This window comes from Sinohyriopsis cumingii, chromosome 14 (assembly GCF_028554795.1).
Source record: "Sinohyriopsis cumingii isolate HCF-2022 chromosome 14, ASM2855479v2, whole genome shotgun sequence".
NCBI lineage: Eukaryota > Metazoa > Mollusca > Bivalvia > Unionida > Unionidae > Sinohyriopsis > Sinohyriopsis cumingii.
The window spans coordinates 92,741,982-92,764,087 of NC_142974.1; the positions used below are offsets into that span (position 1 = coordinate 92,741,982).

The window sequence follows — 22,106 nt, forward strand, 5'->3', positions numbered from 1 at the left end:
AGGAACTCATAATCTTACAATGAAAATATATAGATCAAACATAAAATAGTATCTACCAGCCACTGGGGACTTGGATATTTGAAACTTAATGGATGTTGTTGATAATCCTAGAATAAAACATTATCATATATTGAGTACAAGATATTCATTTTAGGGGGTTGGGGGGTTGGTGGATACAATCTTATGTGCACAATGTGGTTATGTAGTTGAGCATGATATGAAAGAATGGAAATATGATCATGATGGTAGTCTGATTCCTTTACATGTTGCCATAGGTGAATCATATATAGAGGCATATAATATAAAGACTTTTAAACACCACTTTTTAAAACGGATGTTAAACCAACTGATAAAGAAACTGAATCCAACTTTTTGAATATGGTGTTAAGATTGTACAATAATAAAAGCCTCAGATTTGCAATGGTTTCACACTTGCGTGCTACTCACAGAATTTTACCCGTGAATTTAGTTTTGTATGCGATAAAATTGTCTGAAACCTATCAGTATACTTGATATATTTTAAAAATTCCAGAAGAATCTCCTGCTTAAACAATCAAGAAATATCACAGACATCGTGCTTATTTAACAAAAATATATTTCCTGTATTTCAAAATCTAAAAGGAGAGCAATAATGTATACGAGTAAACGCGACATCATTTGGTGCTGTCTTGACTCTCAGATGTGCTGCCCTACTGACTTAGGCCTGAAATAAATAAATAAATAAATAAATAAATCTCGACACATCGGTCATCCGTGTCACCTGATAACAGAAAGGGACGAAAGAAAGAAATTTAGGATGAGAGGTAGAGATAGACAACTAGGTTAGTTTATTCGTTAACTGAAAATTTAAAACACATACGAATGGTGGAGATTACAGAAAAGAAAAATGACCGAAATAATGACCGACAAAATATAGTTTAGGTTACTAATACCATAATTTTGAAGAAAAAAGAAACTGATTTCAGAATTTATTAGAGCAAAAACATCCAATATTAGCAAAATGAATGAAAAGATGAAACAACTTCCACAATCTATTTTACGTCTAGCTATGATCCCGTTAAAGGTATACATGTTTTCTCTTCGTGTATTTATTGATTCCATTCGTATAGAGGGAGAGGATGCGAGAATCTGTTGCCATGATAGGGTTCGGCATTTGTGAATTTAATTCTCACTTATTTATATGAGAGAGAGAGAGAGAGAGAGAGAGAGAGAGAGAGAGAGAGAGAGGTGGTTGGAAAGAGACATACCTGGATTTGAATTCTCTTGCTGTTCTTTCCCCCTGCTTTTTCCGTGCATTCTGGAACCACACTTGGATCACACGTTGGGTTAGTCCAGTTAACTGCGACAAGCGGATCAATTGTTGGGTATCTGGATTCCTATTCAAAGAAAATTTGCCCTGAAGCATTATTCACTGTTGTTATTCTTTTCCTCTTCTGGTTATTTTCAGAATCTGAATAAGAATAATAACACTTAATAATAATAATAATAATAATAATAATAATAATATAACTATCATCATCATTATCATCAGCAATGATAATATTAATTATATTTCATTACTATAATGATAATAATGACGAATATAATAATGACAACAATAGCTTCGTGATTGTCAAGTTAATTCATATTTTATGAAATTTTGAACAGGTACATTTGTTTTATTCCTATGAAGTTTCAAATACAATTTCAAGTCTTGGCTATCGTTTTGTTTAGACGAAAAGGAAAGGATGGAAAAAACGAAGGAAGATGGACATGAAGAAGAAAATATATCAGCAAGGGAAAATAAAAAAATAAGAACAGTTCGTTATATTAATACATCGGACAAAAACAGCATATCTGATATCTTCATGTTGAAACGTTCAATTACTGTAACCGCAATAAACCTTCTGTACACTACGTTTTATGCTTTGAAATTTCGTATCCAAATTTTGAATCATATCTACGCTTGTGGTTGTAATTGTCTCTTTACAGATTTTTCAGGAAAAGAAGAATAAATAGCAATTTTCATTAAATGTCCTATGACATGCATGAATGAAATGTTTTTTGGACCAACCTCCACCTGACATTTTTATTCCTTTATTTACACGCTTCTAAAATGCACATGTTTAACTACGAACCAGTCCAAAGATTTAAAAAGGATGAGTATGTTTTAATTACACATTGCAATTTAAAAATAAAATTCCAAATTGATTACACGCCTTTTTCGAAGATCATATCCAAGAGGAATAATATTTACTTGATTAAAGTTTGGATAATATAAAATCAAGTTGAGATATGTTTACCTATAGCATTTTTTTAATCCTAAAAGCAGAAAAATGTATTGCACACGTAACTTTGCTCCTTTTTGGCGTAGAGAACAAGACCCCAACAGAGATCCCCCCCCCCACCAAAAAAAAGAAAGTCTCGTACCACAACAACCATTACCATCACCCCCACCAGGTTGTAAACTGTCCCGTCACATAAAAAATATGGAATAAAATATTCAAACGAAAATTAAAATGGTTCACCTTTGTACGATCCTTCTTCCAAACTGTCTTTGTGATGACATTTGCACACTTCACTTCACTTCCATGCCTTACAAATTCCTCCCCTTTGATAGTTGGTTTTTACACAAGGCACGCGAAAAGCAAGCCATGTGGTATACAATATTATGTACACGATGTACCCAGTCAATCTGTACTTTCAATGACTCTAACATGTGTAACACTTCGTGCCGAATTCTCTGAAATAGAGAAAAAAATGTTAGTTACTATAATACAATAGAAACAAATCTTTAATAATGGAATATGCAGAATTTTAATTATTATATTAAAACATTTAAACACTTGTAGAGGATGGATGGGGTGCTCTGTCCGATAATGTGATGTTATTTGGGGTTGTGCTAATATACATTTCCTACCGACTATGGCCTGAAATAATACAAATAAAAACTGGCACGCACAAAGTTAGTAATTCAACTGAAAAAGACGAGGTCATTCAGACTACATGTATTTGGAAAACGGAAAAGGAAAGAATACAAGACGTGTATCAATAGATAGAAAGACGGTGAGATAGATTGACAGACTGGTAAATTGGATTTTTTGTTGATTGAATGCCCCATGACCATCAGCATAGAGAAGATTATAGAAAAGAAATATGACCGAAATAATCAATCTTAAATCTAACTTCGTGTAGTAATAAAATCATTTTCGTAAAATTGATTTCCGAAGTTAACGGACAAAGTTGTGACAGACAAGAAACTAAATTAAGAGTTCAAACAATGAAAACCATTTTCCATGATTTATTTTTACAATTTAAATGTAATTCATTTAAAAGCTTAATAATTATGTGTTTAATTTTGCTAAAACTCGATTATTTCTTTAGTTCTTTATTTATATTAATTAATTAATTAATTAATTAAATAATTTATTTAATTAATTTATCACTTTCTTTTTTATTTTCCCATATTTCAGATCTGAGGTACGACTCACTTGACATTTATGGGGAAGGCATGGATTCTGGACGGGAACCCAGTTATTGAAGTTGCTACTTCTGCTTCAAATGTGAATTCTGAAACTGGTGTTGGTCACATGTGTCCTAAAATCCCGTGAAATGTGCGATAAGTTCCAAATCTTGGCCATCAGGCTTACTATCCAAATTGAAATTATCTTGAAGAACTTGGATTTGCTCCTTGCTGAAATTTTTTTGTTCTCTTTTAGAGTTCTACGCAGTTTCACAGTATATGGAATGATAATAATAATAATAACTAATATATATATATATATATATATATATATATATATATATATATATATATATATATATATATATATATATATATATATATATATATATATATATATATATATAATATGTATGTTTAATTTAAATGTTCATCTGTTAGTTTAAAAAAATGATAATTCCATTACATGCTATTGTAATGTAATATTCTTTACTGGATTCGATACTGTACATAATAGAGTTCAGTTCTGATTTTTTACTTACTTTTATTTTCTATGTAAACAACTAATAATAGAAACACTATACTGTTACTGTACTATTTCCAAAATCAGCGACAGTTTTAGTAAACAACCTTTGATTTTATTTTGTATTGTCCTTCTGAGAATAAGAACATTAAGTTGAGTCAAGGACAGATCTGGACTAAGTGATAATTATCATGTAATAAACTTCTGTTTTCCAGAAGGATGACCTCTTGACCCCCATCAGTGAATCTGATTTTCGTTTTAGTTAGTATTTTAAAACTGATGTTATGATAGGAATTGTATCACTCGTGCCTTAGCACTCGAGACATTACGTTGATTTGTGTCGTGGCCAGTTTAGGCTGAATGATTGTTCTCCCTGGAAATACAAAAAGTGCTCTGATGATTCTTGGACGTCATCTCCTTCCATTTTGGATTTCATCGCGATCTGAACTGTGATTCACTTAGGAATTTTCATTGATAGGACTTCTGTTTTAATTCTTAGATTATTTTTGTACTTAATTTGCAATGCCTAAGTTCTCTTTTCTCTTTTTTGTAATACTTTTAATTCTAGGGAAATAAATTATTTGTTAAATTTTTCAAAGATTGTTGTCTTCTCTCTTTTATGTTACTTTTATTAAGAGCATAGACTCGTAGCATACACACACACACACACACACACACACACATAAATACATATATATATATACATATATACATATATATATATATATATATATATATATATATATATATATATATATATATATATACATATATACATATATATACATATATATATATACATATATCTATAAATATATATATATATATATATATATATATATATATATATATATATATATATATATATACACACATATATACACACACATATATACACACATATATATACACACACATATATATATATACACACATATATATACATATATACATACACATATATATACATATATATACATACATATACATACATACATATATACATACATATATATAGATACATACATATATATATATACATCTACATATGCATATATATAGATACATATACATATACATACATATATACATATACATATACACATATACATATACACATATATACATATATACATATGTACATACATATACATATATACGTGCATACATATACATATATGCATACATATACATACATACATACATACACATACATGCACATACATATACACATACATATACATACATATACACATACATGTACATACATATACATATACATACATATACATACATATACATACATACACATACATACATACATATATATATATATATATATATATATATATATATATATATATATATATATATATATATATATATATATATATATATATATATATATACATATACATACATATACATATATATAATGTTCAAACTGACAATCAACACATGTAACATTAAATATGCAAGTCCATATGACTTTGGTGTTGTAACAAACACCATGCACTGTGCTTTTAATTTTATTTTATTTGTCCTTGTTTCGTCGAAAAATAAAATTTAAACAAGACATGTATAAAGATAAAAAATGCATTTATTATTTTTTAAAAATCAATGATACGGACTAAATTATTTTTTTTAAATATACGTTGTTTTCCACATACCGGCAATATTCATCTTGCTCATTATATCCTTAATTGATTTGCTTTCTTTTTTTTTTTACTTATGGGAGTGTTTGTAGTTATAAAACCATAAACAACGTATCTATCCTCGAAAATACAATAAATATATATTTAATTTTACGTCAGTCTGAGACATTTAAAAATGAATAAATACAAAATCAAAGATAAAATATTGAAGTATGTAAAGCGACAAAATGAATATATTGCACCTGCAGTTTTTCCTTCTTTATGCTTAGACAACACAAAGACCCCAAGACACACACACACACACACACACACACACAACGGCAAGAACACTACGACAGCTAAAGTTAGCATCAACCTCACAACCACCACCAACACCACCTTGCAAATTGCCCAGTGGCATAAATATTAGTAGGGAATAAAATAATCAAAATAAAATTTAACTAGGTTACCTTTATGAGGTCGTCCTTTCAAAATCTGTGGTGACTTCTACAGACCACTTGTCTCCCCTGCAGAATAAATTCATCCCCAGTGGAGATTTGTCTCTTAAGCTTGTCGAAACATCGTAAAGCATTTGAAAAACTTAGTACCGATTTCTCTTGAATGGTTGCATCTATAAAAAGAATTGCATCTGCAAGTTTTTAAGCTTTTTTAGTCACTTATTATTAATAAATATCTTATCGTTCCCCCCCCCCCAACAAGAGAGAGAGAGAGAGAGAGAGTAACTTGGAACACTGCTGCTGTTATTGTCTTTCTGTTTCGCTCGTTAATTCTGGAACCAGATTTGAGTCACATGCTTGATGCTTGCCTAACCCCGTGAGATATGTTCCAAGTCTTGGCCGTCAGGGTTGCAATTAAAACTGAAATTCTCCTAAGAACTTGTAGTTGTTCCTCATGAAGCTTGTTCGAACCAATTTTGCGTTGTGTTCAGTTTCAGATTCTATTGAATAATAATAATAATAATAATAATGGTCATTATCATTGTCATACATATTTAATATAATGCATTACAATGAGACTATAATGAAGACTATGACAGTAATGAAACTAATATCTACACTAATATCTACACTAATATCTACACTAATATCTACACTAATATTTACACTAATATCTACACTAATATCTACACTAAACAAATTCATGAAATTTGAACATATATTCAGCTCTTTAACGGGTTCTACCTTCGTCCTGGTGAAGTTCAGAAAAAATAGGAGGGAAGGAATGAAGAAAGGTAGACGTGAAGGAGAAACAAATCATTATTGAAAATTAATAAAATGTGGTTTATTATATTCATGCATCCGCGGAAGACGCATATTGGATATCTTCGTGTTGTAAAATTCAATTACTTTAACCGCAATGTATATTGTGTACATCATGTATTGAAATTTAAGTCATATTTGTCCATTTGATTCAAACGTTCTTATTATAATTTATTTCATTTTCAGAAAAATATAATAATGATCTGTCGTGAATTTTAATATATCTATATTTAGCCGGAATTTTCATTAACTATCTAATGACATATATACAAAATGAAATATTCTTGGAACAAGCCCCACCTGACATTTTTATTCATTTATATATTTATTGAGGTAATTCAAAATGCACACTTTTAATTATGCACCAAACTGTCAAGATTTACCATTCGTTTGAATTGCACAATGCAATTAAAACAAGAATTGGAAATTAAAGACATTCTTTTTTCGAAAGCGATATCCAAGACGAAAGATCGAATAAGTAATGAAGCTTTGGAAAAATATCAAACCAAATTAAGACATGTTTAGCTGTATATTTAATTTTAATCATAAAAGCGGAAAAATGTCTTGCACGTGTAGCATTTCCTTTGTTGTGCTTAGACAACAAAGGCCCCAACACACACACATCCCAAAACCTTAGTACAACATCCATTACCATAACCACCACCACCACCACCACCAAATCAAGGTTGTAAATTATCCCGTGGCATACAAAATATGGAATAAAATATTCAATATAAAATTTTACCAAGGTTAACCTTTGTGGGGTCCTCCTTCCAAAATATCCTTCTGGTGACCTTTACAGAGGATTTCCATCTCCTGTAGAATAAACTCATCCCCCGTGGAGTGTTGTCTTACAGCTGTCGCAAGAGAAGCACGTGCACGATACATCCAGTCAGCACTTTGAATGATCCTATTGCATTTAGAACACTTGACGCCAAATTCTGTAAAAGAAAGAAATGTGTAAATTTGTGGGTGAGGTGTGCGATTTGATATTTAAACAAGTTGAGTCATATCGCTACTGTGTCTGCAGTTTGACAGTTTATGGTGATGTCTAGCACTGGGGAATCTTGTAGACATGTGGATGTCCCACCCAGTCACATTATCCTGACACCAGGCCGACGAGTCCTAACACTAACCTCTTAATGTTGAGCGCCTAACGAGGCAGCTGCATGTACCATTTTTATTAGTCTGGTTCGACTCGATCGAGGTTCAAACCCGCAACCTTCCACATCGGAGGTGGATGTCCTACCACTAGCCTACCGGACCATTTCGAAAAACATTTATTTTATATCTAAATTATAACTTACAGATTTAATGATCTTTAGAATAAACATAATTACTACGGAGAAAAAGAGGCTTTATAAATTTTGAGCTTGGGTAAAAATCCATTTTCAAATCATATTCGCCATTTCTTTGTTAATACATCTTTATCCTTTTTTCTTATTTCTTTTTTTTTTTCCTTTTGCGTACTTCACTGCAGAGGAATCCAAAGTACAAAGTATTGGTCGGCTTAAAAACAGGAGTCACAAAAAGAAATTAACCATCTGGGTGAGAGTTGTCGAGTTTTTGGCATTATTGTAAGAGGTAAAACGACGTCTGCTAAAACTCGAATTCAAGGCCTAAACATGTTTACAATTGGCTGGAATTTCTTCATTACAAAATGATTAGTTTTCTAGAACATTCTGTTGGTTGCGGGGGCGGGGGAGGACGGCGAGTGGTCTAAAGCGCTCTTCGTTACGGATCACTGCCATCTCACCTCTGTCTGCGTGAGTTCGAGTCCAGGATTCGGCCAATGTGGGTATGTGAGAAAGCTTGCCAGCAGATTCTCGTGGGTCGGTGGTTCTTCCCGGGTTCTTCCTCCATCATTATTACTTGCCGCCATACATAGCCTATCATGTGCTGAAAAATGGCGTTAAACCCCACCACAACAACAACTGTTGCATTAGGTCAAATAAAATTAATTTATGAAAAAGTGGTCAATCTGTGAGAAACTTGTTTTGATCCGAATAAAGTCATTAAGATGTAATTCTAGAAAAATTACTTAGATAAATCATTCATTGGAATTTTCTGGGTCTCATCGAATTAATTAGGACATGATGCAAATTTTGTGAATTATGAATTAGATCATAGGTACATGAGACATTTAAGACTATTGAAATTCATTAGAAACATCCAAACCATTTGGACTTCTGAAGGTATATTTATGATTTCGGATTTACATCACAATATTGTAAGTGTCATTCGACTTCTAACTTTGTATTCTAATAAAATAAATTGTTGAATTTTACTTAAAATGATGGTTTGACGTTTTCTTTTTCCAACATATTTTAAGACCTAGAGTCTTAACACCAACATATGGGAGAGAGAGAGGGAGAGAGGGAGAGAGAACGTGTGTGTGTGTGTGTGTGTGTGTGTGTGTGAGTCTGTGTGTGTGCGTGTGTGTGTGTGTGTGTATTGTTATGTGTTCAGGCTCTTATAAAACGTAAAAAAAAGTGAACACAACAAGCTTTGAAAAAATGAGAAAAAGATCTTCGAATCAAATCCAAAAATAATCAAAGAATAATCCAAGAATTAAAAAATAGAATTCCTAGTAATAAAAAGTCCTAATGAAACTTGAGTTCGATTCCCGATGAAATCCGAAATGGAAGGTTATGATGTATCATGTGGTCTTCGTCGTACTGATGTGTCCACAGTTCTTTATTGAATCACAGAAAGTAATATTCCAGTGTTTGAATTATGTGTAAATTTCGATAACAGTCCTTGTCCAAGATTTAATTTAGAGTACTAGTATTTCCAGCGAAGACAAATTGCAATCCAAATAAATTAAATTAAACAAAATAATTAGCCTCAAAACTGGTCACAACATAAAATTGGTCAGACATATATAGCAACGCAAACATCGCACATGCCAATACTAATCGTTCTCGTGCAGTAGAAAGCACTCGGTAATACTTAATCTACAACCACACAGATGTTTCCTTCGCACTGCATAGCAAGAATAAGTATCGATATGAATACATGGCATACACGAATACCCGTATTGCAATACACATGCCAAATAATTATTCTTTCATATTATTCAAAACGTAATTGTCTGTACGAATTATTAGAACAAAAACATTAATTTCTAATATCCAGCGTTTTGAATATAAAGAAAACTATGCTTACCCCACCCCACCAGTGTTGTGTTATTAAGAGATTAAAACGTATTGTACTACCCCACCCCACCCGACAGTATTGTGGTACGAACGAAATTAAAACATTGAATCTTGTTTTGAAAATTATTTGTGCCTGGGACGCATTCGAAATCGCATTAAAATAATAAACTAGTCTACATTTCGTTGAAAAGTAAAACTAAATAAGTCAGCTAACACTGATCTGTATTCCACGCTGACATGAAGGAAAGAAAAGATCAGTAAATGCGTTCAAACGGATTGTTCTACTGTGTATAGGTTCAACGTTTTAAGTTTCTTGTATATACATATTCAAGATACAAATGTAGCAGGTGTAAAAGAAAAATTCCATGTTTTCTGGCCTTGAATTGCTATTTTTATTATACACGTTATACACGAGATAAGGCACGGTAGAGTTGGCAATACACTGACTGAATAATTAATACAAAATAATACACCAGTCTTTCTCATTATTTCTGCACATTCACTTTTACCTTGGAATCATATTCCTTATCATTATTGACGTACTTGTAAACTATCTAAATAACACGAACCAACAGTTAAAAAAATGTACAATAATTTCAGTACAATGGTATAAAAAAATAGTTTTTGGGTATTGTAACCAAACAAAATGATAACTGCTTATTACAAACATATGATATAAATGAAATTTGTGTGCACGAGTGTGTGTGTGTGTGTGTGTGTGTTTGAGAGAGAGAGAGAGAGAGAGAGAGAGAGAGAGAGAGAGAGATTTGGACTTTTAACGTACCTTCAACAATTTTCCAGTCATATGGCTACGATGTCTGCAGTGTGGCATTTTATAGCGATGTCTAGCACTGAGGCATCATACCACAGACATGTAGCATTGTCACACCCAATTAGATTATCCTGACACCAGGTCGACCATTCCTAACACTAACTTCTTAATGCTGATAGCCAAGTGAGGCAGCTGATTGTACCATATATACAAGTCTTTGGTATGACTCGGCCGGGGCTCCAACCCGCTACCTCCCGCATCCGAGGCGGACGCTCCAACCACTTAGGCCATCGGAGCGGTCATCTGCGTGTGTGTTTGTGTGTGTGTGTGTGATTTGTATTTTTAATGTAGCTTTAATAATTGTTCAGTCATATCACTACGATGTCTGCAGTGTAACAGTTTCTAGTGATGTCTAGCACTGGGGCATCATGCCGCAGACATTTAACATGATGTCCCACCCAATCACATTATCCTGACACCACCAGTCCTAACACTAACCTCTTAATGCTGAGCGCCAAGCGAGGCAGCTGTTAGCACCAGTTTTGCATGTCTTTGGTATGACTCGGCCGGGGATCGAAGCCCCGACCTATCGCGTCAGAGGCGGCCGGAGCAGTCATACAATAATTGAAACATTCTAAAACTGCGATATAAAGCAATTGACAGCAGCTATCAAAATAATACGTAACACAGCTATTAGGTGATTACAAGACTTGTAGTCGCCCTAAGGATTGAATAGCACGTGCAGTGTACATCGGCTAGGTCTGACCTAGTTACCCTTAGAATTATGAAAGGCAGAAGCATATAACAAGATTTTGTATGGAATACTGTCATATTAAAATGAAGAATGAGCACATTTTACTTAAAATATACATAGTAAAGAATTGTTATGCCAGCTAATACTCAAACACCTGACGTTTACTTATGGTGACTCCATGCGACATGTCCAACAGACTGACAAACTCGTCAATGACACTTTTCCAAAGAGCAGGAAGCGTTCTGATTAGTCATTTTTTTCAAAACGATTCATAATAAGGGGAAATCGTCAACATTTATACGTTTTATATTTTAATTATTCTACTATATTTATTTGCATGACTAATGACTATATGAAGTACAAAAACTCAGAAAAATAACCTGACAAAAGAAACTCCATGTGCACATCCGGTACATGTATAGACAAATGGCTATTGTACCCACCCATAGTGATTAATAATGCAGAAATGACGGTTTACATAAAACTTTACATTACAAACTAGATATTCAAATGAAATAACCTTTTCACTACTACATGAAGAGAAAAATATATAACAGGGAAAGATGAAGATTTTCAATTAGTATCTTCTACATCAATATTTTTTAAAAACTGATTGAAAGTTATAGCAAAATTTCTAAGAATGAAAGATCTTTGTTTTCGGCTATACAGCACATCAACACATGTAGGTTATTTAGTGCCGAGGCATTTGAAGTAAAATGCCTTGCCAAAGGACACACTACGGAAGCTGACCTATACTGGTCCTATGGTAGGATGTGAACTCGCACATTTATTTATTTATTGTGTTCCTGTGTGGCTGAGTGGTCTAAAGCGCTCGTCTTTACCGATCAGTGCGATCTCACCAATGTCCGCCTGGTTTCGAGTCTCGGGAAAGTCGAATGTGGGTATGTGAGAAAGCTTGAAGTAGCTTCGCGTTGGTCAGTGGTTGTAACAAGGGTTTTACCCGGGTTCTTCCTCCACTAGTTATATGGCTGCCATGTAGAACCTTAACTGCGCTGAAAAATGTCATTAAACTAGAACAAAACTTCCAACATTTAGTATTCTGCGTGTTATTTTATATATGTATAATGACATGTAGTTCACATATATGCCATATATTTTCCTTAGTTTGTATATGATGGATTTTATTATGACTATGGACTTAAACTAAGCAATAAGAAAGAGTTGAAACCAACAAGTTTTGTAAAATAGAAAATAACATTTATTTCCCTAATATACAAAGTAGAAACGTAAAAATGACACTATGTAAATAAAATTCTAACCTCCGTGAAATTCCTGTTTTATTTCTTCGTCTTCATATCATCCTCGAGGACCTTGGTGGCTGAGTGATCTAAGGCGCTCGCCATGCTTAACAGATCACACACACAACACCTGGGATCACGTGAGTTCGAATCCCGGCTAGACCAACGTAGGTATGTAAGAAAGCTTGTTAGTGGTTCTTTCCAACATACTCGCCGCGATGTGCAAACCAATTGGGTTAAACCACAAAAAGTCAAAATGAAATCAATCAGATCATTATCTTTAAAATAAAAACATAATCACGGTTACTGTGTCGCATCCGAGTAATAGAAAGTACAATAACTCTAAACATCATCACCTTATATATAAACACCCCCTTTTTTATGTGTCGCGGTTCCCAAATAAAGGGTCGCTTGTTCTAAACTCGTTGAGACATCATCATCCCTTTTATACTTTTGGGTATTTTTATATCCAAACTTCCTTTCAAAGTCATTCATACCAATGTCTTTAAATTTTCGGTTTTGCTTTCAGCATTCCTGTCCTTGGATGGACAATTAACCTAGTTAATTATAAAATAACTGGGCTAACTGTCGTCGCTCTCTACAGTGTCATATTTAGCATCGTGTTAAATTTATAAATGAAACAAATTTCTCAGGTTTTTCTCACTACTCCTGCTGGTTATTTTAAACTTACTTTGTATATCTTAGGAATTGAGATAAAAGAACTTTTAATTTCCTCTAATTTGGTGTTTGATTGTTATGGGTATTTTGGGGTATAGAGTATACAGCTTGGCCTTGCTTCATAGGTGTGCCGGTTAAAAACTGATAGCTTCGCTTAGTCACTGGTTCACATCCTAGACTTCAGAGGTTAATTTAAGATAAAGAGACGGCAACTTTTTTAAAATACATTTTATATATTTGGTGATTCATTCATTGCACATTCGGAAACTGATATTGTCTAGTCTGGCAAAGTTCATTTTACTCGTTTTAATAACTGCTGAATATAGTGTATTGTAGACTAATTCATACTGATTTTGTGAGCTCATGGGAGTAGTTATTTGAGTCAGTTATGTGGTTAGATCATATAACGATTCCAAAGTACAAGATCCAAAGCGATTTCAGACAGTAATGAAAGTAACATAGCGATATGCCAACATTCTATCCAGTATGTATGTTGCAAATGCAAACATCGTCATCTTACACCTGTCACTCTCTCAGAAGTTCGTATTATCTGTAGGGCGCCCTTGTGTTACGTTCAAGTATTAGAAAGAACAGTAATTCTAAACATCCCCATTAAAAATACAAACCACAGATGTATTAAATATCTCCTCAAGAACGAGTGATAAAAAGAAGAGTAACTGTAAACATAACGTTGCGAAGAGGGTGATTAACGTCATTGCATTAAATCTCTAAAAGAAACATTAATAAACAAATAACTTAAATAGGCAATATCTAAAATCTTATAAATAAGATAACGTAGGAAGCACACCATAAACACATCGACTAGTAATACCATAATAACCTTGAAAATCTCTCTTCATACATTATTTCTACTAACAACCTCTATAAACAGCATAGAACACCCACCCTTTTGAGAACATTTTGAAGAATACAAAAACAAACAAAAAACAGCAAGAAATACCAGGCAAATGCAACAAGAAACCAGCGATGTGAAGCAGCCAGAACCTTTCCCGAGCTCTTCTTCCCACTAATGACAGCAAATCATTCAACTGTGAGGGACCTTTATGGACCCACAGATTGAGGCCAACTATCCGGGTTCCTTGAACCCATAAAAGCCTGGGGGAGGTGGCACCATTCCCTTCCCCAGGAACAGCTAGCAGGCTGCGGTGCAGTCAGAAAAAGTGGCACATGCACAATTGTGCGCACACCACTATGATTAAACTCAACAACAAAAACAAAAACGTAATTGACATACATCCAACAGATAGAACGGAAAGTGCTATCCCTGGATTATATCGCTTGTATTTACAGGTTACTGCATTTGTATTGGAAAATATGAACGAGTTTTTCGGATGGAAATACTGTACTACCTTGGGAGCGCAGTATTTCCATCCGAAAAAACGAATTCATATTTTCTCATACAAATGCAGTAACTTTTTAAATTATATAATCATTTTCTTATTCTACATAAGGCTTAATTACTTAAACAAAATTACACTTCAAGAAACAAAGTAACGGAATTAATGCCGTATTTCAAATTAATACACAAGCGCAGATTCAGCATTACACAAGAACAACATTATTAATTCGCATATAACTCCGCCCAGATAAATTTGAACTTAGTCGCACGCTAGATATAACTGTCGGAAAAAATGGCGTTTTGATCTACTTAAAATTCAAACTTGGAGTCATATTTTGAATGAATGCGCATTGCAACAACTTTTCCATTTGATCTGGAATGAATAGACTTTGGCATTTTTTCCGTTTCTACGAAAGTTCGTAATTATGGATTGGATTTATCTGTGCCAATTTTACATGAAGTACATCGGATTTCAGCAGCGAAGGAGCAGCGTGTTGACATCTGCAAGCGTGTATCTGTTCTGTCATTGAATGTTTGAAATCATACTGTGGGGAAAATATAAACTCTTTCAACTGCAATTATCAAAAAGACGCTATAGAATATGTTTTTAAAAAAAATTATTTCATTTTTAGTGCAGTAAGGAGGATGTAATTGCGCTTGGAATAAAGTCAAAATTACGATACAATTTCGAAATGTGTGATCAAGCTTGAGAACCAATGATATGGCTCATGTAATTCGGATTTGCAGAACTAAGGAAGAACATTTTGAGGAAATTCAGTATAAATTTTGCCATTCTTATTACCAGCTATTACAGTTTATGTCTTGTCACTTGCATGTTATTTGTGGATACCCAGCAATTTTATGACCTGTCTGGCGTCTATCGCCCGCCTAAATCCGAAACATTGTATCAAAATAGTTAACATGGAATGGACAAAGAAGTTGGAATGTGGCAGTCCACGAAACATCTGCTTTAGTTCATTCAGAAACAAATTTAATCAACCAAAACGTAAAACGCCTACTGCATGAGTATACATGATTGGTTTACAAATCAAAAGTACTGGCGTCTACGTCCGTTGTTTGTTTACAACAGAAAAAGCTCCTTTACGAGTGCAATAGGAAGTGTGCGCGAGTTCAATATCGTAAAATACTGAACAATTCTGACAATATAATGTTAACGGAGAAAAAAAAAGAGAGCATATAATAAGATATTATTATTTGCATCAAATATGAATTCTATAGAAGAATGCTTGATAATAGTAAGCTGAACTGATATTTAATACAATTAATACTATCATTCAGGTTAGATACTTTTTTGATTCGTGCTCCGTATATCATTCTTCTATAGGAATCCAGGGATAGCACTTTCCGCTCTGTCTGGTGTATATTTATAATTCTCTATAATTAATGCTATATACCTTGATTTCTTTCATAGGAATCTGGAATGACTGTGCAGATAGATGAGAATTTATTGCTGGGGATTCCTGCGAGTGTGTCTGCTACACACGAGTGCATATAACATCGACTCCGTTGCATCATTTATGGTGATGTGTGCTTTCACTGTGTGATAATCAATACAAATCATATGTTAATCTAAAATACCTTCAAAGATGACATCACAATGGAGTTCTCGTCAAAGGTTGACCTGCTCTTTTATTAGATGCTGGACTGACAACATAGCAGCATGTAAACAGAACACAGATTTCACTTCCGGATCATCACCAAGGCCTTATTACTCACTGTGCACTGTCGCCGAAATACAGACAGACAACAACATCCTGAGCTCATAATATCAAGAATAAAGTTACCTTTAAATCCCTACCAAGAATGCAAAAATAAAACTCTTCTATCACCATCAAAATGAGAGAGGAAAAAATGTTCTAAAAATAGACTAGAACTATATTCGTGGGTACCGAACTGGAAATATTAATTGTGAACCGATTCCATATGGACGCATGTGTGCAGGCAATGCGATGGGTGTGGTTTACCCGCGGATCTGGTTTCGAATCTCCTTAGTGTGTGTGCGTGTTTGATTTGGATTTTTAACTTAGCTTTAACAATGTTTCAGTCATATCTCTACGATGTCTGTAGTGTGGCAGTTTATAGTGATGTCTATCACTTGGGTATCATGCCGCAGACATGTAGCATGATGTCCCATCCAGTCACATTATCCTGACACCAGGCCGACCAGACCTAACACTAACCTCGTAATGCTGAGAGCCAAACAAGGCAGCTGTTAGTACCAATTTTGTTATAAGTTTTTGGTATGACTCGGCCGGGGATGGAACCTACGACCTCCCGCATCCGAGGCGGAAATCTCCTGAGAGTACGAATTAAAAATTATTTAACCTGCATGATAGTTTTATTTGTATTAAATATTGATTCTGCCTACTATTATCGAGTATTTTCCTATAGAATCCAGGGATAGCACTGTCCGTTCTCTCTCTCTCTCTCTCTCTCTCTCTCTCTCTCTGTATATGTATTGTTACGACTGTTTGCTACGGTTCTTTCAGTCATAACACATTCTGGGTTCGCCTGGTACTGGCTTGAGGTGAAATGAATGTAGCATTTGGATTGTGGTGTTTGTATTGATATTTCTGTACAATAAAAGGCTAGAATGACAGAGGAGATTATAGAGAAGAACGAATAAATGTGTGCTATTTATGTTGTAAATAAATACAGAATAAATTATGTTTAACGTTTTATTGTGTTCTCTTATTTCCTTTTTCTAATACTCACAAGATCACAATTACATTGACATACACAATAATAATTTGACTTTATGACCATACATTTTCTATACAATATAAGCCAAACGATGAACATATATATATATTATCAAAGTACCGAATACTCACCGCCCCTTTACTTTGTTTATTTTCATGACTTTCTAAAGTTAACCTAATCTATGTCTTGACTTTAATTTAAACTTACTAAATTTCTTCATAAAGTTGTCAGCATGTGCTCTCCACGATGTAAAATCGTCCATGCTCATTGAAGCAATTCCGTTGTTACATTTTCTGTTTTAATGGTGCGGTTTTGCACGTCAAACTCTTCAATCCAGGAGATAAGTAAATTCTGCAAGTAGACTGCAATCCCATAATGCCTAGATAAAAGTCATCAGGTTTAGGTTAACTTCCGATACCTTTCTCCTATTTTAACATTATTTTGTCTTGCAGACAGGTTGAAAAGACAGTTCAGTATTGACGAACATAGCTTGCTGTTTAGAGCACATGTGCCGAGTAAACTATGCTTTTACTCTGCTATATATTTCGTGACTAAGAGGAGAAGAACAGTCCAAACCGGAAGAACTATTTTGCTGCAAAAAATAAAACTGACTCCAAAATTCGCATTGGTTAAGAAGCAATGAAATAAAGAGAGCACAATCTAGTATTTAGAAATTATCATTGTTTAAAACCCAATATGGTTTAAAGGAGAACTATCCCTAAGCTTTCAGTACAAGGATAGTAGATTAGATAATGCTGTTCGTACTTGCGTGCTGATGTACTGTCGTGCAACACATCCTACAAGCCTTATATATAGACCACAAACCATGGGATATAATAGGGCTCATGGTTGTGTCAGTGCTGTGAAGTGAGGCTGGAGTGACCTCTCCAGGGCAACATGTCTTAGCAGGTTAATATGGAGACCCTGGGTTGCCCAAGCATCAGGATCTCCCTCTCTGCATCATAGGTTTAGTCCAATAGAAAATGATAACCAGTGCAGTTGGGGACAAGTTCATCTGCAGGAGTTGCAGGCAAAATGTCTACATTGACATCAGACTCCCTTAGGGGCTACATTCCGGATTATATTGTGATGGCTTATTCCCTGAATTATTGACATAATAGACTAGAGTCAGATTTTTATATAACATTATAATTATATTTTTAGAATAGATTTTATCTATGTTTGTACAATATAACAAGGGATATTTTGTAAAGAGACAATATGTATATTTTTATAATAGACTTTAGGTCTATTTGTATAGAAAATTATATGCATATTTGCATAATTGAAAATAGCTATATCTTTAAAATAATATCATATATTTGTATAATAACATACAGATATATTAATAATGGTGTGGGTGAGAGATTTTGAAATAGGCCTCAAACTCAGTATATAAGTACGATTTGAATAGGATCAGCACCTGTGTTTCTCCACTAATTTCATTGCTGGATAAAATTAAGAACATATATAACTTCTGCTTCCTTCTGAATTTGGCTGTCCCAGAAGTAAAAAACATTCATCATTACCCTCTACACACATTATAGATTCTGAAAGGTTGATAGATGGGAAGTAACTCTTTCAGGAGTGGTGCATAGTATGTTGTTTATGCCTTCAGTAATCCAGTTCATTTTTCCAGCTTGTCCAAGCCATCTGCTTTTAAGGTAGGTGGTATTTGAGAGACGTGTCTGCCTTCTACCTGTAAAGCAGGCACTGTTTGATAATTCTCTCAGCCATCTGCCAATAAAGTAGGCGCTGTTTGAGAGATGTATCAGCACTCTGCCAGATAAAAGGTGCTCTTTGAGAATTCTCTCAGCCATCGGCCTGTAAAGTATGTGCTGTTTGAGAGTTGTTTCAGCTATCTACCTGTAAAGTAGGTGCTCTTGGAGGATTATGTCAGTCTTCCGCCTGTACAGTAGGTGCTGTTTGAGAATTAAAGACTATAGAGTAGTATCATTGCATACATACATACATACATACATACATACATACATACATACATGCATGCATACATACATACAAACATACATACATTGGGGGGGGGGAGGCAGACATAAACGAGTATGCATGCTCACACCAACTAACAAAAGGGTTTGGTTTGATTTAGATTTCTGGTTTCTAGATTCATTCTTTGTTCAAGTTGAAATGACTGTCAAACCAGAATTATAAAAAAATATGTTGGCTTTTTCAATCAACGGAAAGTATTTGAATGGCGAAACTATCCTCAGCATATAATTTACTTGCAGCAACGCTTACACATATAACGTTCCAATACTCAAATCATTTCAAAGGCATTTCCATTTTACAGATAAATTTATAGTAATATAGATATTAAAACTAATCGTTTTCCAGGTATTTAAAATTTAGTAAAAATAATATGTGGAGTGAATTATCCACGTGTAAAGAAAGTTAAGTATGACATACTTTAACACAAAAAGAACAGAAACCTTTCTTTAAACAGCTTATTGAATAAATTTGTCATCAACCGTCGGAAGAAATGTAGTTAAGTTCTGTTTGACGGATTTTTAGAAGAAAACAGTTGAATATTTTCTTATTTTTATCATTATTATATTTAACAGTGAATCAGCAGCTTTTGTACAATCTTTAAAGTTCGTAAATGCGAGAATGCCTTCCGACAATCTTAATCAAAAGTATTCGTCAGTTCTGGATTTGCACAAGTTTATTGGTTTACCTATTGGTAACGACTATTTTATTTTAGTAACAATGTGCATACTTGAAAGCGGATCTGCATCATTGGTATAAGCTTTAAATGTATTCCTTATAAGTTGCATTCTGCCAAATTTGATTACATTCTGTGGAGGGTCTTTCTTTAGATCAATTTGCTTTTAGTAATAGTAGCTATACATTTGAATCATATACATTATGTGTACAAAAATTAGCTAAATGCGCTTGACATGGTTATGTGGGCTAGAAATTCGCATTTTATATAGGTAAGACTAAGAACCAATCCTAGAGATATATCCCTTGAAAAGGCACGATAGTGAAAATCAAATAGTATCATTATCAATATTGAGTTCCGTTTATTATTCATGATCGTGGTAAAGTACCACACTTTAAATCGGGTCATGCAACAGACAACTATATTTTGACCAATCCAAGCATCCAAACGTAATCCGTACAAATTATATTCCTACCTCAATTCGATTACGGACCATTCGCGTGCCGAGCTACTGATTGCATTCAGGTATTTTATAACAGATTTGGTAGGATTGCAAAAATAATGCCAGACGCTTTAAAGCCGAGAAATGTAAACATTTTAGCTCACCATATACATGCCTAGTATGTGAAAGAAAAATATTTCAAGGCCACATTTTGAGGCCATGATCGCTTGCCTATCACGTACAGAGGAGTACTGAACATGTACCCCATCTATTCAGTTACAGCCTGTTCGGATAGGACAGTCACTTATTTAGCAAGCCATTTGGAAAGAAGTTGCAGAAATCGTATCTGATAACGATGCAAATTTTTTTTCCATTCAGCAACAATTTAATTTTCTCGATAGCTCCATGAAATATGATAATGACGTTGCTTTGAAAAGAACGATTAGGTTTCTCGATAACTTTCGGTGTATATATATATATATATATATATATATATATATATATATATATATATATATATATATATATATATATCTGTCTGTGTGTGTATGTGACTGTCTGTCTGTATGTCTGTGTAATCAACGACTCTCGTTTTAATATATATCAAATATGAATTTAGAATGCTGTCCATAAGTCATGCCCTTTGGCAATACAGTTGGAGCAGTTTCCGAATCTCCTGGACTATGGAAATTCGATAGGTGGCAACCTGATTATTCTTGGAGATTTCAACTTTCACTCTGACTGTCCCGGAAAATCAAATACATAAAAACTCATAGATTCCATTAATGTTTTCAATCTCAGTCAGTTAACCAACCCACCCATAAACATGGTCACATTTTAGACTGGATTCTTCATAGACCTGATGATAACATTCTACGGTCCTGACCTTGCATCATATCACCTCTGCATTATATGCCATCTTGACGTATCAGTCCCTAACCCTCTACCTATATCTGCTACTAAGAGAAACCTCCGTATGATAAATATAACCAAACTAATGCACGAAATCCAAGCTAACCTAACAACTTCCTTACCGCCTACCGCAGAACAACTCGACAGCTGTCTGTGTTCATTGCTTGACAAACATGCCCCAGCTACCAAGTGCAGAGTATCAATTCAAAAGTGTTCTCCATGGTATAGCAGTGTTAGGGACCAGCTTCACACTGCTAAAAGAGACGGCCGTAAAGCCGAGAGGCTCTGGCTTTCCACCAGATTCACTATTCATTAGCGAATCTATGATGTCGCTAAGAAGAATGTCACAAATACAGTCCATGCAGCGAAATCAGCCCACTACACTACTAACATCATGGAAAGTTCCAGCTACAAAGAGCACTTCGAGATTACTTACAAGCTAATGTCAAGGAACAAATCAACACCACTTCCAACTACCTTCTCTCCAG

General features: G+C 34.1%; 2 protein-coding genes across 2 annotated transcripts; both read right to left on the reverse strand.

The window, feature by feature from the left end:
- Positions 1 to 527: 527 nt before the first annotated feature.
- LOC149784402 (LIM/homeobox protein Awh-like) lies at positions 528 to 2,669 on the reverse strand. Its single transcript, XM_089933266.1, has 3 exons — positions 2,508 to 2,669; positions 1,248 to 1,450; positions 528 to 703 (listed from the first exon to the last, which is right to left on the reverse strand). Exons 2-3 carry the CDS (start codon positions 1,403 to 1,405, stop codon positions 676 to 678), a joined length of 186 nt encoding a protein of 61 aa, XP_089789392.1. The 5' UTR covers positions 1,406 to 1,450; positions 2,508 to 2,669; the 3' UTR covers positions 528 to 675.
- Positions 2,670 to 6,453: 3,784 nt separating this feature from the next.
- LOC149784403 (LIM/homeobox protein Awh-like) lies at positions 6,454 to 18,058 on the reverse strand. Its single transcript, XM_089933267.1, has 3 exons — positions 17,792 to 18,058; positions 7,625 to 7,820; positions 6,454 to 6,557 (listed from the first exon to the last, which is right to left on the reverse strand). Exons 1-2 carry the CDS (start codon positions 17,850 to 17,852, stop codon positions 7,630 to 7,632), a joined length of 252 nt encoding a protein of 83 aa, XP_089789393.1. The 5' UTR covers positions 17,853 to 18,058; the 3' UTR covers positions 6,454 to 6,557; positions 7,625 to 7,629.
- Between the last annotated feature and the right edge of the window lie 4,048 nt (positions 18,059 to 22,106).